Below are 17,905 nucleotides of genomic sequence, written 5' to 3'. Positions count from 1 at the left end.
CTGTACTTGATCTGTGCCATAATTAGTCTTCCTACTTTTCTAATAATGCTAATAAAATAAAACAGTACTCATTTTAGAGAACAGCACTCTAGAGGACATACTACACCTACCTTACTCAGGACAATTTTTCACCTCTTCTACTAAGAGCACACTTGAAATTCAGTGTTTCAGTCTTAACAAGCATCAGGTACAATAGAAGCCAAATGAACAGTCAGCTGCTAAAGCTCTGCTTCAGCACACTTTAAGTTCAAGGTCAACCCTGAATTCACCAGTAACTTGATTGTAGTTTCAATCATGACATACTAAGGACACCTTTTGTTCAGCTCACCTATGGATTTGCCTGAGAGAGATGGAAATTCTGTAGTTTAAGGACTGAATTCTCAAGAGACTAAGAAAGACTAAAAAGCAGAGGTTCCCAGCAGCACCCAAGGGTAACAGCAGCAATTGGCTTACCCACTATTTTGCTGTATTACATGAAAAGTGGAATGCAGGGAAGGAACAAGCAAACTTAAGGGGACAACAGTTCCCAACATAAATAAAATAGCAGGATTTCAAGGTGTAGCAAAACTCAAACTCTTCTCCTTCCAAGGTAAACTGGCTTGAAGAAGAGAGAACAACAGTCCAATACAGGAGACCTGCAGCCTAGTCCCAAATTTTTCATGTCAAATCTTTCATGTGACCTACAGGTGCTTTCCTACATTAGATGCATTATATGAGGAAGCACAGGTTGTTCCTGCACCCCAAGCCTAAATAAGGCTTTTTTACACAGAAAAGGACTGCAAACATTTTACACAACCATCTGCTGTAAAGATTCAACAATGAGCCTAAGTAACAAAGGAGGGTTGGTAGTGGGGAAGGAACAGAAATAATGTTGTTTATGTGATGCTTGAACCCCACACAGGACAAAACTTACCTTTAAGGATAAATTAACAACACAATCCCACTATTTTGTTACATTGACTGACACTGTAATTGCCTCTTTGTCAGTTCAGATTTCTTGTTGCTATTACAGGAGTAACAGCAAAATACATGATGGAATCCCAAAACCACAGCTGTTAAAACATTTCCACAAGAAAATCAGTTTCAAAACTTGGAATTGTACAGAACAAGAAATTAACCCAAAGATGACTATAGCCATCATCTGCAAAATAAGGATTTACCAGAGAGACCCCTCACCTCTTACCTCGAGCATAGGGCGGGCACTGTCATGGATTGAAAGAATGTGTGTGATGTTATTCTTACTCAATTGCTCTACATCTCGGGCATCTGTGATAAAGGGAAAAAAAGTTAGAGAATTTCTTTAATCTCTTGAAATAGCCCACTCCCCATTCCACCGTGCACACTGAAAATCACTTATCATTAGTACAAATACATTTGAAGCTTCATAGAGAAAAAACCCCAACATGCAGCTGTTCTAGAACACCATCACCAAAGAGGTAACAGGAAGGCCCATTCTAACTCCAAAACAAATTATACACTATATAAAGAACAAGCTTAAGCGACTCAGGAATGTGTTCTTAAGTCAGAAGTTTCATGTATTTTGCATCTGAAATGTAAGTCTGTGTATGCCTACCTGCAGGTGATGGCCATCTGACCAAGCAGTCAGAGCTGTACAAGAAATAGTTTATCTCCTCTTTATCCACAAGTCCCCTTCAGGAGATATGTTTTCACTTGGGTGACAGACCTCACGATATCCAGGTCTGAGAAGTGAAGCCAACTGTATAACTTGAATTGAAATACTAAGGGGCAAGCCAAAATGGTAGCTAGATTCTTACCTTTCTGTGGACCAGCAGGGAAAAATGTGCATTTAGGCAATATATACAATAATTTTAAGTTCGAAGAGAAACTGAGATGATAAACTTATCAATTATACTAAAAAGCAAAAAGGTATAGCAAGGAAACGCAGTTGTGAAAAGGTGGTTCCAAAACCTGTAACCAAAGGGTTTCAAACATTCAAAACTGGAAAGCAAACTGGAGTGACTGAAAATTCAGTGCTAGACAGTGTGAAAGCATTGGTTTGTTTCTATGAGAAAGGAGGCAAAGCAGTTTACCTGTAATCAGTGAGCAACTTTCCCCTTATTACACCATTAGTATGCCAGAAAACTACCTCAAAGAATCACTAATGCAGATAGAACTTATTTTGTGTCCATTTACTTTTGACCTTTTCACTTGAGAATGGCACAGCACACCATGGCAACTACAGCGGTGGTTTTGTGATGTGAACACCTGCCTTCCAAATCTGCCCATACAATCTGTTCATATTAGCCTGGCTGCACACACAAAACAAGAGCACTGACCACAAAGGTTTCAAACCGGCTCTCTCTAGGTACAAAAATAACAATAGCATCACCTGTCCATTCTTTATATATGTGCAAGAGTTCAATTAGCATCTCTTGCTTCATCTTATTTCACTTGACTACAAAATTTCAATGCCTTTTCTACATCACAAAGACAAACTGGACTTTTAATTATGCTGCCCCATAGACAAGATCCACATCAGCACAGTAACAGGCAATAAAATTTAAACCTAATCCAATTATGAAAGCTTCTCTAAGGCAAATAAAATGGAGAGAAGGGTCAGAACTGCATTGATTTCACTTGCTATTGGACAAGCCTGCACAATCAACACAGATGCCTAACCTTTCAGGAAAGAACACAATGTCTGGCTGAAATAGAGCTAAGTTCTAGATTCACAGAACAATTAAAAATTTCTTTAAAATCTCAAGCATTTTGAAGAAGAAAAGAAAATGTTTGCCAGGAAAATTCTTCTAATACCCTGACCTTCAGATTTTTTTAATAAGATAATAAATTTATAGAACAGTCTTGATTCCTCAGCAAACACCAAAGCAGGCAAGGCTTTGGAGGCCCAGAAGCCAATCTAAAATCATTCATTGTTCTGTTCTCCCAAAGGCAAAGGGCAGATGTCAGGTCCTGCTGTCTGGAACTCCCAGTGTCAATGCAAACCAGGCTACATGAGACCCCAACTTCTGCTCATCAGTATGACCCACATGCTAAGAATAGGCTTGGCACACAAGGCAAAAAGCTGGGAAATGGCTATCCCAGACCTGTATCCCAGGGTAACCAGCAAGTTCTCTATGAATTTAGGAAATGACCATTCGTATCACAAAAGCAGAGGAGAAAAAGCTTCCCAGCTGAAGACTGTATTACTTGGATCTAAACTCTGAACAGTCTTCAAAGTGGAAATTCCCCAGGTTCCCCTGGCACCTGCCTAAGTTTCTGCAGATACTACAGACAAAGCTATTTAAACAGCAATACAAATGATATCCTGTCACTCAGTCTCATACTATAAATTACAAAAATAAATTAAGGGGTTGTGTAAATGACCATAAAAGCCAAGAAAAAACACCATTATCAAGCAGTTCTTACTTCTTTTGCTGTAGCACAGTGCTGTACAATCACATTGCAGGCTTACTTTTAAAAACCAGTACAAACACTCCGTTTCCAAAATTGAAGATAGAAGAAAGCTCTTTCTTTTCTTCCTGCTCTGGCAAGGGATTTGGACTGAATGATCTTCACAAAGTCCCTTCCAACCTCTGACATTCTTGCGACTCTGTGAAAGACTCCATCTTGTTATCCCTAAAGGATCCCTAAAAACTGGTATTATTCTTCACAGTATGTTACCTAATATTCTATTTCATACAGTAAAATGTTTCTCATTTGATGTGGCCTTCTGAGTAAACCTTTATGAAACTCTCACCTCACACAACACAGCACACTGGGGAAAGTCTTCCTCTTTCCCCATATTTAGCTCATTTTCCCCTCAGTGTCATTCTATGACTCCTAGCTTAACTCATGAGCAAAAGAGCTGCTAACGCTTTCTTCCAAAAGCATAAATGGCAAAGTCATCAAAATGGGGAATCTGGGGGGAGTGAGGGACATGCATAATTTGTTTCCCTGCATCTGTGGGAAGCCTTACTGTGTGGCTGAGGAGCAAATCACCTACCATATTGTGCTTCCATCCCCTCTATACCAAAAGACAGGCAATACTGCTCCAGCCACCCTGATTAAGACACATCAGTGACTCCAATAGAAGGGCAATGAAGTCTAAATGTACACTCAATCATTCTCTCTTACTTTTGTATTTTAGTACCTCCAAAGAGATGCAAGGTGAGGAATAAAAATTTCTCCCTTTATAAATTTAGACAGGAAGAAACAGCTGTAGAATCTTTTTCTAAGTTTTTTTTTTCTAACAACAAAATACAAAAGCATCCTGCCAGGAAGGGGGGAAAAAAAAAAAAAAAAAGGCATTACAGAGGTAGGGGTCTAATCTGCAGCCCTTAACTGCAATTCACTTGTGGATACAGAAGATTAAATGTCTCCACAAAGTGAGGTTATTTTATTTTAGTTTTTGTTACCTGTTTCCTCACATTAGACAGCTATCTCAAACTAAAGACATTCTCGCTTCTTCCTTCTCCAGAGCCTATATTTCTGTGTTGTTGTGACTCTGAAAAGACAGACATGTTCCTATAACACAGTAAGCTACTAAGCTTTTGTAAAAATTCTAGGGTATTTACACAAAAACAAAGGCAAGTGCTTAAAGAAGGCAAGTTAGCTATCCACCAGAATGGTTTCCCAACAGGAGAGCTTTTTTTGAGTTCAGTGATTTGTACATACAGAAACACACATGCAGAGAAACTAAGCACACCAACAGAAACTCCACATATCCTGTCTCCACTTCACACTATCTTCGAATACACATGTTGTTTCAGCCTCTCAGAAGGACTTTTTCAGGGAGTAAGAAAAGTTGGGAAAAGGGTCTGGTACTCTATTTAATGAAAGTACCCATAAAATGTCTTCCTTCTCCCATTTTCAGTACCTGAACTAAAGCTTAAAAAAAAAAAAATTAAGCTCCTGGTAACAGGAATTAATTGGATTTAGACATCACTTGCTGCACACTGGCTTTTCATGATGGGAAGGGCAGAAACTTTCCCAAGATTCTCCAGCTCATCCACAGCAACACTGGACTCCCTGGGGGGGGAAACTAAACCACGTATTGTGGCTTTCCCTTTCAAATAAAAAACCCCCAAATATTCCATTGGAAAAACTTGAATCTTACAAATTCAATTACATGGAAGGAACCTTCCACTCTTTAATATTCAAGGTAGAAACACTCTTGAGTGTCTGGTGCTTGCTACTGCTACACCTTTCAGTTTGGAACCAAACAAGCATCCATTTTGAGCCTCCTCTCAAAGAAGTGGTTTTTTTTTCTATTTCACAGAATCATTCTGGTCAGAAAAGACCTTTAAGATCATTGAGTCCAACCATAACCTATCTCTACCAACCATTAACCTAACTCTACCAAATCCAGTGCTTAAACCATGTTCCTAAGCACCACATTGGTATATCTGTTAAACACCAGGGATGTTGATTCAACCACCTCCCTGAGCAGTCTAGACCATTATTTATTTACTGTTCCTGAGAAGTTTCCTCTAATATCCAATCTAAACCTCACAGGCACAATTTGAGGTCATTTTCTCATCCTGTTGCTTGTTTCTAGGAAGAAGAGACATCCTCCTTACAGGAAGTTGTAGAGAGTGACAAGATCTCTCCTCAGCTTCCTTTCTTACCAGACTGAACAACCCCAGTTCCCTCAGATGCTCCTCATAAGACTTGATTTGTGCAAAGAAACAGGCTAAAAAAGCCCTGTGTCAAGGAACAAGCACTATTTTCATAATAAGCACAGATGCCTTTCAGGAGACATCACTTTTCCAGTGCAGAAGAGAAGTAGGCCTGCAGTCCACAACAAATTATTTGTCCTTGAGAGGATTAAATTTCATCTGTAAGGTACAAATGGAACAACCCAAAATTTCCCCCCAAATTAGAGGTGGGAAGAACTAATTTAATCTTTCTCTTCCTCATTTTTCTCTCTTATCCCCTCACTCTCTATTTGCAAAGAATAACTCATTAACTTACTGAAGAAGCCTGAGAGCTCTGCTTCCTTCTGGGCTTTCAGATCAAACTCAGTATTGGTACTTTGTGTAGACATCCTGTTGGTTCTTCTTGAATTTTTCTGCCCTCTAGCTGTGTAATCCAGATACACTCTCTCAGGAACATACCACTGTTTCAATGTGCTATTAATGAGCTGAATCATGCTCACAGATCTTATGACAAGCACTTAAGCACATGCTGAGAACCTGCTTTTCCAGAAAAGTTTTCCTGGGATGTGCTCAAGTCTCGTGGACTTAGGGGAATTTCAGCATGCAGTGCTTTCTAAAATCAGGACTACATACAACTTTCTACCCTAATGTGGTTACAAAAACCCCTCTCTTAAAGGTTTGTGCAACAGCATTAAACCAGAAGCAGCAACCTCAGCACCCACTTCCACAACATACTTATTTCATGTTTTCCTTGGGACTCAGTGTATTTCCCAATCAAATACAAAGAAGTTTCTGCTTCCAATGTCACGGACCCTTTTTAGGTTGATTAAGCCTAAAGACAGTAAGAAACCGTACACATAAAGTAGAAACATTAATGAATATTCAATAATAATTCCCCAGTTGGAACAATTGCTGAATGTCTTCTCTTGACAGCATCCCTCCAGGACTACAGTGTTCAGCATCCTGCTTTCACTCTGCAGGAAGGCACCCACCCAGAATAATCTCTGCCTCTTCCCAGCCTGACAGTTCCCAGAGCTCCACCATGCAGCAGGCATACAGGAGTATTTAAACCTAAACTATGGCCACCCGGCCTGTCCAGGCACCCTGAGGAGTCACTGGAGGGAGGAGGGGAGGCTATCCATCCTCCAGAGGGCAGATCAGAGCAACCCAAGAGATTCCCCTGACTCATCTCCTGGAGAAGCTCCCTCCTCTCTACCCCCTGCACACAGACCCAGAGGGTGCCACGATTCCTCAGCCCTGGGTCCAGGTGTGCTACACCATGCCAGGAACTCTGAATTACTCCTTATTGACCAGATGCAAGTTTATTCAATTCAAGCCATCACTCTGAGGCTGAAGAAACAGGACACTGCTCAAAAATGCATTACAGCAGGTAATTTTGTAAACCTAGACATTTCAGCTGCCCAAAATCAAATACTTAACCAATCCCAACTGCATATGCTGCTGAGTATTTCTCAGATCCCCTCTTCTATGGCAGTATCAAGCTCATGAGTCACTTTTGAAAAAGTGCCACAAATCTGAACATACCCCGAGAAACATGATAATCAAACTCCTCCAGAAAAGTACACTGGTGATTAACCAACAGCCTGTACTAAGTGGGCTGACTTCACTGCACAAAAAGCTGATTGCAATTGCTCTTCAGCAGAAAGGATGCTGAAGGGCAGGGGATGCTGAAAAGATACAACTATAGAAATTAGCTTTTGTAATTGTAACACCAGTCTTTTCTCTTCCTCTCCAGGTAAGATAGCTGATTTGAGGTTGTAACAACATATACGCATGATGGTACAACGTAATGATTAAATGCAGTGTGAGCAAAGGTCAGAGCACATACATAAGTGAACAGTTTAATCAATTAAAAAAAATATTCCAAGCACAAACACTGAGATAAAGCCAATCCATTCCTTACTCTTTTTCAGAGATGCAGCGAAGCACTTCAAGCCTCAGCTTTGTTTTTCAGCTGAACTCCCAGAAACACTGCCCACCTCACACCACTTCACATGAACACAGAACTGACTCGATCCACCATTTTCAGAACACCGGCAAGGCACACAGCTGTGTGGCCAGAGCGGCACAAGCAAGAGGGTCACAGGCCCTGGCACTGATGCTGACCCTCCTCAGCTGGTCAAAATGTTCATCAGCTGAAAACCGAATGGCACCAGCTTGAGTTTTGCTCCCCTGGCAGACTGTCAGGGCTTACACAGCAGAACAGCCACAGGGACAGATGAAGGAAGGACCTTGTTCCCTGGGCCCATCCCACCCACCCTTACAGACAGCTTGGAACCTAAAGGATTCCACTATCAAACATCCTCCCCATCCTGCCTCTCTCCTAAACAACTTGACAGGAAATGAAAGAAAAAAAAAAAACCAAAAAAACAACCAGAAAACAAGAAGAGGAAGCACCATGGCTGTGACTAAGTTAGTTTTGTCACTGGCCCACGCAATTGCCTGTCCAAAGTGTTTTCAAAATTATCCTCTTCTCCTTATTTTTTTTTCCCTGAATTTGTTCTTTTTTTTTTTTGGTTTTTTTGTTACCTGCTTCCACCAGCAAGAACTCATCTTCAATGTCTCACTTTCCTTACTATGGCATGATTAACTCCCTCTCACATACTACCCACTGTATTTGTGTTTGCTTCCCTTTGTGGCAAAAGGCAGCTTTTAACTTAACATGTCCCTCCGTGCTGCCTCTCAAGGTGACTGGCTCCAGGGGTAGCAAGCACTGGACCAACACAGCTTAGCAGGTCCAGAGGCAGGTAACTTGGGCAAAACCCACCAAACTCACAGGTTTCAGGATTTGAGGAGGAGTGAGGATGCAAGGGTAGATATGGGAGAGAGAAAGGAGGTGCAGCGAATTCTAAATCCAATGCAGATGTTGTTCAATCTTAACAGACCTGCTGTGGTATCAGACCAGGAAAGACAGGATATCACAGTATCCCCTGAGAGTCCTTCTTTGCTGGTGTACACAAGAGTAGGAAATACAGGGTATATATGTATCAAAATGATGGTATAGGCACAACTGGTTTACTTCTGAGTAGGGACAGTCAGATGGAACTGCTGTTAACAGAGTGCTTTGAGACTAGGTCATTTATTTGGATGTCGACATAAAATTTCCTGTGCTGTCTAAATATGGTTCTGTCTTTCTGTACATGAAAAGTAAACCTCATGCAAAAAGGAAAAAAACCCAGAGAATCTTACATCTGCAACACAGACAGCACAAGCATCAGTGGTCAGACAGACCTATCTACAGACATCAGTCTGCAAGCACTGATAACAGAACTCCTTAGACATTGTTAGAAATAACCAAAATAATGAAAGCAATGAGCAGGAGGCATACTAATCCTATACTTATAAGGAGGGCTTGAAATAAGCTTTACAAAGAATCTGCCTGGCTTACAAGGCTGCCTGCCAAGCACAGGAATTGTTTAAGGCAGGCCAGTGTTTAGGAATTCCAGCTGAAGCATGCTCTGAGGAGATGTCATTCATTTTTCTTTTTGAAGTACTTGCAGCACATGACACAGATGAGAAAGCAAACAACTTCTTTGAGTGCTACCAGGTGAATCCAGAAATGAAGCAAGGTGGGTTAAAGAAGCTGCTGAGATGTCAGAGAATTCCACAGGCCTGCTAAACAACACCCTAAGACCGTAATCCTAGAAATAATGATAAAAATAATCTTACCTTTAAAGTTGCCAATGAACAAGCCAGGAAGAATCTGTGAGAAAGAAATATAGTATCAAATATAGATATCTTGTGGTAAGACAATTTGACAAAATTCAATTTGCATACAGGATGGAACATACTACTTCAGAAGACTATTGTCAAATGCAATCTGAAAAGCACTAACAACATTTTATGCCTCTTTGCAACCTTTTCAAGCTACACAGCTCTAGGTACACCGCACTTCAAGAGCATTTGCTGACAGCCAGCATTGTTAATCATGCAGACTCTCACATAATGGAGGCTCTCCAAGGACAGCAAAAGTGGTTTACAAACATGAAGTGGGCCTCAAAGCACACCCCTGCCCAAGCAGCATAGGAGTTACCATATAACTAATGATGAAACTTGATATAGAAGGGTGATTTGCCTAAAGCTGCTAAGCAAGCTGGATGAAATACTGCAAAATTACATCCTTCAAGTTTTTTTTTCCTGTGCAATTCAGGAATTGCAGCATTGTGGGGCTCACAGATAAAGGAAATCACTGCAAACAAGTTATTTATTCACATTGAGAGAGAACTCATGCAAGTCCTCCAGTTGCGTGTTTCTCTCCCAGATCTACCCGCTCACCCAACACCCGCGGATGGCTGCTCAGGTCTCAGTTACAGGACTTCCTTTAACTGGGGAGTTTCAAGGTCAGCCTGAGGGCCATCCCATGCAGACTGAGGACACGTGCTCACATGCACCCACCCACAGCCGGCTGACACCTACCCCCCCCCCCTTCCACCTTCTCATTACCCTCTCAACTTGGTAAAAGCAGTAGGGACATGAAAGAAAAAACAAGCCCAGGCACACTGAACACGCATCATCTGGCAAAGAACTTTGCTCTCTGCCCCACATCCTTTGAAGAGACAAGAACCGTAGTGGTGAAACCGTGCAATCCACTTTTCCCCAGTGCATGCAGAGCATACCACCAATACAGATATGTCAGCACAGACTTCCTAAAGCCTGTGCTAAAGCCTTAGCAACCCCCAACAGCAGCAACACTCTCTGGGGCACAGCTATTTAAAGGGAAAACTCCACCCATTTCGCGCCGTCCCGCAGCCGCGAAGTTCCGAAGTCATGAAGCTTTTCATCGGGGATTATCGCCCAGCCCCCGGCTCAGGGCAGCCGTCCTGCTGAAAGCCGACCCAGCTTACCAGGCAAAAGTCAGCAGGCTGACAGAAGGGCCTGCAAAATACCTTCTGATCTGCCTTGGCTTCAGGGCTTTCATCAGATGAAAACCCTCATGTTCGCTGTAATTTATCTAGCCTTAAAAAAAAAAAAAAAAAAAAAAGCCAGAGGCACTTCTCACACTCCCTTGCAGCTTTGCTTTGCAAACATTTCTCCCTCTGAGCTTTACTGGGTGATCCTCCTGCTTGTCACAGCAGCCGTAACCACGGGGCTCAATCTGCAACCAACAAATCATAGCATAGAATCATAGAATTAGCCGGGTTGGAAGGGACCTCAGAGATCATCTAGTCCCCTTGACCCCCGGAGCAGTTGCTAACCATGGCACTGAGTGCCACATCCAGTCTTTTTTTAAATGTCTCCAGGGACGAGAATCTACACCTCTCCGGGCAGTCCATTCCATAGCCTAATCACCCTCTCCGTGAAGAAATTCTTTCTAATATCTAACCTAAACCTCCCTGGCACAACTTAAGACTGTGTCTCTTGTCTTGTTGAAGGTCGTCTGTGAAAAGAGTCCAGTTCCCACTCGCTACAGCCTCCTTTCAGGTAGTTGTAGACAGCAATGAGGTCTCCCCTGAGCCTCCCTCTTCAGGCTGAACAGCCCCAGCTCTCAGCCTCTCCTCATAGGCCTGTGCTCGAGTCCCTTCACCAGCCTGGTTGCCCTCTTTGGACCTGTTCCAGGACCTCTACATCTACATTTGGGACCCTTGCTGTACCCTGAACTGCTTACAGATTAAGGGCTGCCTGACAACACCAGCTAACAAGAAAGCAGTCCTCTAGTCTGGTACAAACAGGGACCTTTAAGTTTTGCACAGACACGCTCAGCAGCTTTCTCCCCTTCCCTCTTTATTTGTAGACTTTGCTGACAAAGACAGCAAAATTAGTGGGGTAGTTTCCTGTGTCAGGGTATCAATTAGGAAAAAGAACCCTGACAACATTCTGCCCTGCCCTTCTACATGCACAAGACTGAAGGTTTCACAGACTGATCGATTATTTTAGGCACACTTGATGACTCTGCAAAAAGTGCAGCTCAGAGGCCACCATTCCAGGCTAGGAGTCAGAAGGCAGTAGCTGTTCCAGAGAGCAGAGAACCTAAGAGTCATTGCTGAGGGTCAAATTCTGCAAACAGAAAACATACTCTGAAGCAAAAAGGAGTTATGAACAAATTTCACCAACCAGATCATCCCAGCAGCCTCTCTCAACTTAATCTTTAAAATAAAATAAAAAAAAAGGAAAAGGCGTTTCTGATATTTTTAAATAGCTGTTTGGTATTTCCTATCTGCTGCACAAATCTCAAATCACACCACCACTACTGCAGACTACAGAAATGTAGACTCCAGGATATTATTTCTGCATCAAGTATGTGCTCTCAAGAGAGGATGGAAGCTTAAATTCTGCTCGCTGTCATTAAGGTTAGACATGATAAATTAAAGATACCAAGAAACACTAGGGGACTGCAAAAATGAGGCTCCTTAGATTGCTGTTGGCAAATGAGGAAAAATCCAGAAGCTTGTGCATCACAAAGCAATGCTGTACACGAAGTAGGAAATTAGGACAGCGTGCAACCAAGGACAGATGTTACCCTTGTTGTCCCACTCATTCTAGAAGCAAGAAACATTACTATGGGTGAAAGCTACCTGGAAAGAAGTGAATCTTCATGCAGTGCTGACTAATACTTCAGCACCAGCCTATGGCTGGGAACTTTCAGCTGTGTCATCTCACACTGCCTTCAGCAACTGCAACTCCAGGACATGCAAAATGAAGGCTGATGGCTGCTAGGGGCATGTGAGAGAGGACGGGTGGGAATCAGAAGAGAAGAAAAATAATGTGGTTGTTTTCCTCAACTTTTCAACCACTGCATTATGAATAAAAACAGTAGCCGCTTTGTAATCATCCGAAACATTAAGAAAACGAGCACCGACTAAGTAACAGATGTAGAAGAATGCACAACCAAGCAACGGGGGCACCAAGGCCCCTCTTCATTCACACCTCACATGAGATCAGCTCATGCTCTCCACCTTCCACACAGGCAGGGCCCTGGACTGGAAAATAGCTGCTCCAGTTGCTCATGTCTCTGAAACACAACTCTCTGCAACAGGGCTTGAAGGGCTATTTTGCTGCTGTTTATAATCAGGCATCTAGCTGCTTGCCTGACACTGTTTCTAGATGCCCTAGTACTGATGGGCACTCCACTGAAGTTTATCAGGCTTTCTGCAGCCAGCCAAGCACTACAGAAGCCCATGAGCCCACCTTGTCCAGCGGTACAGGAGAGCAGCACGGGTCAGGGAGAGAAGGGATTTACTGCTGACATGAACTGGCGCAGCTTCACTGGCTTCCAGAGAGCAGGCTGCATCAGCTCTAACTGATCCACACTGATTTGTATTTCTTATGAATCAACTACTTCCAACAGGGCTTATCTGCCCTTTTGTAGAGATAAACCGCTTCAGAAGAGTCTGCATGAATAACAGGCAGTTAACCGTACAGGAGGAACAGCATCTAAAATCCAGGAAAAACTCTACGCTAAAGTGTACCTTGTTCACAGATAATCAAATCCTAAGTACTACAATCTCTTGTCACCATCTCAGCTGCTAGACTTCAGCTTCTGGAAAACATCTTTGTCATTTTCAATCACAGACTTCAACTTGAACTTTGAATACAACTCAAAGATAAACATTAAGCATGAAGACAGGTCAGGCCATACAGACAATTTCTAAAGTCAGACACCATTACTCATCCTGTACTTAAAATAAGACGTAAAAAAAAAAAGAACACTAAAATTAATAGTAGCTAAATCAATACACATTCACTAGCCAATTCTCGTTCTCTGAACAGAATATGAACCAATGCTTTCAGTTTAATTTGGGAAAGTTAGGAGGCTTGGGTGGGTTGAAAGAAAAAAAACTAAGAACAGCCAATTTTAGAGAGAAAACAAGTAATGAAAGACAAACACACCTAAAAGAATGACAGGCCTCCAGCCCTTGGTCAGCCCAAACAGCCACATAAAATCAGGTGCAATTGTATATCAATACCATGTGACAGGAGGACCATCCACTGAAAAAAGCTCAGCATCCAAGAGCAACCACAGCAGCTATAGCTGGAGCTTTTCCTTACCATATGCATTACAGGTCACCACTAATCCTCTTCCCCTGGCATGGGTACAAGAAGATTCCCTAAATGAAATAATCCACCACTGGATAAGCTGCTTTTCTCCTACCATCTGCATATAGTTCTACCACAAAAACCACACTTCAGTTGGAATCTAAGGCAATTTGCATTGATAGACTGGACTGAGTCAAACAAATATGCCCCTCAACCTTGGTGTTGATGACTCCACAGCTCCCCATGCCCCTCTGACAATCACTGACTCACAAGATCAAAAGGAACAGATGATCCAGAAACACATTCTGGAGGGGGCAAGGACCAGACTTACATGCAGGGACCCCTACAAAAATAACCCCTGATAGCCAGTACACAACATGGTTGTAACCTCCTTAAAGGAGCCAGCTCCTCCAAAACTTCTCAACATTTAATCAAAAAAATTGAAGTAGTGCATTGCTTGTCTCAAAAGCACCTGATGGTACATGTCAGGGCAATACTTAGAATAATTAAAACGTCCACATCACCCGAGTCACAGATTGCCAATTCCTGCCTATACATTACCACAGCAAGATAAAATGCAGACAAACAGTGCTAAGCTTCAAAGGGCTGAGAACTGTCCCTTTTATTTCCTTCCTAGAGTGCAACTTTAGCTTCCCATATCCTGTCACTCTAAATGTTTGATAATTTCAAACAGGCCCAGAAAAATACTAGAAAATATACTAGAAAATACCAGAAAACATACTAGAAGTCTGAAAGAAGTGTCTCCAGATGTGCTTCTTCCTAACTGGATACTCCTAGAAGGTACTGCTGAGGACTGGCTACATATCACAATATTACACCGGACTTGGAAACAAAAAGGGACAGAAGGACCAAGGGAGGTTCTACCTCCTACCTGCTAACTTCAATTGGACTAACCAGCCAGATCCTTCCCTGCCTAAAGTTTCTATTTCCTATCTATAGGATAAAAAGCTTCACCTCCCAGGTGCCATGCCATGCGTTTTGGACGTTCACCAATCTGACTTGCAGAGGCAAGGAGGTCAGACATGGGCAACTAGTAAGCAGCTATTTCTAGCTCTTGTCCTCCACTTTGTTGCTCTGTGAGGCCACGCTCACAGCAAAGCTTTCTCCCAGAGCAGGATGTTAGACAGAGATGACTCAACTTCTGTTCCTCATAGTAAGACATATATAAAAGCCCAATTACCACCACACTTTCAAACCTGGCTTTAAAGCAGAGGTGGAGATTTTAAGAAAATCACAGTTGCTCCTTGATAACCACCATGACATGCCAGGGGAATGGCGATTACAACAAGCCCCCACTGCCAAAACGCCAACACCCTTTGCATAACAGATCCATCTTCCTTCCTTGCTGCAACCCCCACCGGGACCAGGCGCTTTCCGTCCCACCAGCACCGGGGGCTGCCCTCCAACACCAGCCCGCCTTCGCCGCCTGCTCCGCGCACCCGGGGCGGGCAGACCCTCGAGAGGGTGCGGACCGGCGTCCGCAATCCCGTTAGCGGAAAGGGGGAGGCAAGGGATGGGGAAGTTAAACGATAAGCTCCAGCGCTCGCTGGCCTCGCCGGGCTGATAGCAAGACGCTGCAGGTCCTGCCGCAAGTCAGGGAGGTGCCGGCTCTGCCCAAGCCGGCCCCAGGACAGGGGTCCCGGGAGAGAAGGGAGCTGACTGAAACACAGCGCTGGGGGGCAGGGCGGCCACTGACGACCGATGGGGGCTGCCTGAGCCGGGAGGGGAAGCCCGAGCGAGCATCACCGAAACCGGGGTCCCCCTCCTGCCCGCCCGCTCCTCCCTGCCCGCGCTGCGGCTGCAAAGGAGGCGCGCCCCGAGAGAGGGAGCGGCAAAGACACGGTCTCCTTCCTTCCCTCCACACCCTTTCCCCGGGGCGGGGGACCCCCAAAGTTGACGTGAAAGCCTCTCCCACCCGGCCTTTGGTTTTTTGGGGGTTTGTTGTTTGTTTTTTTAAGAGGGCGCCCGCCGCCCAGGAGCCAGACAAAGGAGGGGGCGCCGCGGCAGGGACCACCACCCCCAGCCACCGCTGCCCTCGCCCGCGGACATGCACCCACGCGTAGTAACAAGGACGAGCGGCGTTACCTTGTTCATCCCATTCCCCATGGCTTAAGCGACCCGCACGCCAGCACCGCGGGAGAAGCCGTTGGCTGCCGGCGGGGGGTCGGCGTGCATGGGACAGTGCTTGTTCGGGGGATGACTGGGGACCAGCTAATTGTTAATTACGGATGGGCCGCGGCTTGCCGTTGTTGGGAAGGGTGAGGCGCATCTCCAGCGCCCTGACGGCTCGGAGGCGGGTTTCCGCTCGGCCACCCCCGGGAACGACGATCCGCGGGGCCACACCACCAGGAACTGCCTCCCGCCGCCGCCCCCATGCGGTTAAAGCCCGGCGCACCGGCCGCGGGACGCTGTGGGGCTTGTAGTCCGCGCCGCCCAGCCGCCCCGTCGCTGCCCGACCGCTCGAACTACATCTCCCAGCGACCCCCGCGCCACCGACCTGCCCCACCTGTAGCAGCCGCCGGCACCGAGCGGGCGCCCGACGCGGCCCGGCCTCGCCCCATTCCTAAAGGGATGAGTAAGCGCCGCCGGCGGCCGAAGGGTCGGGATCGGGATCGGGATCGTCCCCGCAGAGCCGGGCTTCGGCTGCCCCGCAGCCATTGGCCGCTGGCGGTGCGCTCGGGAGGTCAGGGCGATGTCACTCAGTGCCGGAGCGGGCAGGTGGTGCCCGCCGGGCTCTGCAGGACTGAAACCGGGTTTGGTTCGGTCTCAAAGGGGCCATGTCGGTCGCAGTGGTCTGTCTGGCGGGGACCACCACGGCTGCCGCTGCAGCCTCCCGCTCCCTCGCCAGCATGTCCCTCGCCAGGCCTCGGGCCAAGGGGAAGCTTTTGGCGGCGGGCGTGAGGCCCGGGGTGCAGGGGGAGCTGAGCCGGGCTCTGCCTCCTGTCACCGACCGGCTGCTGACCTGGTCTCCTGGTTTCTGATCCCAGCCGCACTGCAGGCACAGGACACGGAGGATATTCGTGTCTTTGAGTGAGATGAACAAAGGGCAGAAAGCAAATAGCTTGACGCAGACATCACAGAATGAGGCTGGCTGGGGTGGGAAGGGACCTGTGGATGCCTTCTGCTCTAACCCCACATCCCTGGCAGGGGAAGATGCTTATTGCAGAGCCCTAGCAGGTGTGGCTTAAAAGCTGTGCTCGGTCCTTCTAAACCCATGCTTTTTCTCCCTAATGCACAGTGTGCCATGATACAGCCATATCATGCTAGCTACAGAGATGTGCTTTTTGGGCAGGGTGGTGATGAGGGGCTGGTGGTTAGTGAAGGAATTTTGCTCCAAAGAGTTAACACAATAGGGAGTGCAGGCAAGGACTTAAAGGATACACACTGTTTAAATACTTGGGGACAGGACGTTGCTACATAAGATCTCACCCCATTAACCAGCCTACCAGCACATCCAAAAGAGTGAAATCCTTCATGGCTCAAATACAGCGATGAGGAGTGCTGCTCTGTGGCCATCTGTGTGATTCCCTGTGCAGGGCTACATGCATTTGTCTGAAATGTGTATAAAAATTCATCGAGATTCTTAACATATCCCACTGTAGACTACTGCGTCTTCACCCTCAACAGCTGTCATTACATAAACAAATCCTGTGCTGAAACAAAACCCCACAAAAATCAACAAAACATTACCATATGGGTACTCACATGTCACCTGTCACTCCAACTTCTGTCACGTCAAAAGCTCTTTTGTTGGGCACACTTCGGTATGACCAGGCAAGTCAGGGGCATCTGCAGCCCAAGGTAGACAATGGAAAGGTGAAAGATGGAGAACAGGGTAAAACCACCAGGCAGCCAAGCCACGTATCAAGTAACGAATGGATGAACTCTAAAATTATGGAAATGGATGGATGAACTCTGAAATGATGGATAGATGAGTGATGGGCTACTGTCACACAGAGAGAGTGGTTCCCAATACAAAAACTCTGGGGGGACAATGTCACAACCTGCTCTTATCAAATGCTGGTTGTTGCCAAAGAGGCAGTCACACATCCTCCACACTACCTTCAACTTTACAGCTGTCACCCTTTCCTTGAACAACCCTGACTCTTGTCTGACCCCACACCAAACTCATTCAGTGAACTAACTCCACAGAAAGCTGTGGGCAGTGTGTGACAGCAGCTCCCTGTGGGGTCAGATCAGTACGAACAGAGTCAGAGACTACTTCTGCAGTGGCTTTTTCACTGGATTGCTACAGCTTTAGAAACCGGTGC

General features: G+C 45.2%; 1 protein-coding gene across 1 annotated transcript in view; it reads right to left on the bottom strand.

Annotated features, from left to right (window-relative positions):
• Positions 1-15,983, bottom strand: part of DUSP22 (dual specificity phosphatase 22) — a 42,789-nt gene extending 26,806 nt beyond the window's left edge. The window contains exons 1-3 of the mRNA XM_030444892.1: positions 15,720-15,983; positions 9,309-9,342; positions 1,184-1,266 (exon numbers count right to left, since the gene is read on the bottom strand). Coding sequence (XP_030300752.1) covers positions 1,184-1,266; positions 9,309-9,342; positions 15,720-15,740 — 138 coding nt within the window. The 5' untranslated portion in view covers positions 15,741-15,983. The remainder of the gene's footprint in view (positions 1-1,183; positions 1,267-9,308; positions 9,343-15,719) is intronic.
• Between the last annotated feature and the right edge of the window lie 1,922 nt (positions 15,984-17,905).

This window comes from Calypte anna, chromosome 2 (genome assembly GCF_003957555.1).
Source record: "Calypte anna isolate BGI_N300 chromosome 2, bCalAnn1_v1.p, whole genome shotgun sequence".
NCBI classification, from domain to species: Eukaryota; Metazoa; Chordata; class Aves; order Apodiformes; family Trochilidae; genus Calypte; species Calypte anna.
The sequence above is the reverse complement of the archived record's forward strand: the minus strand, read 5'-3'. Positions and strand labels throughout refer to the sequence as shown.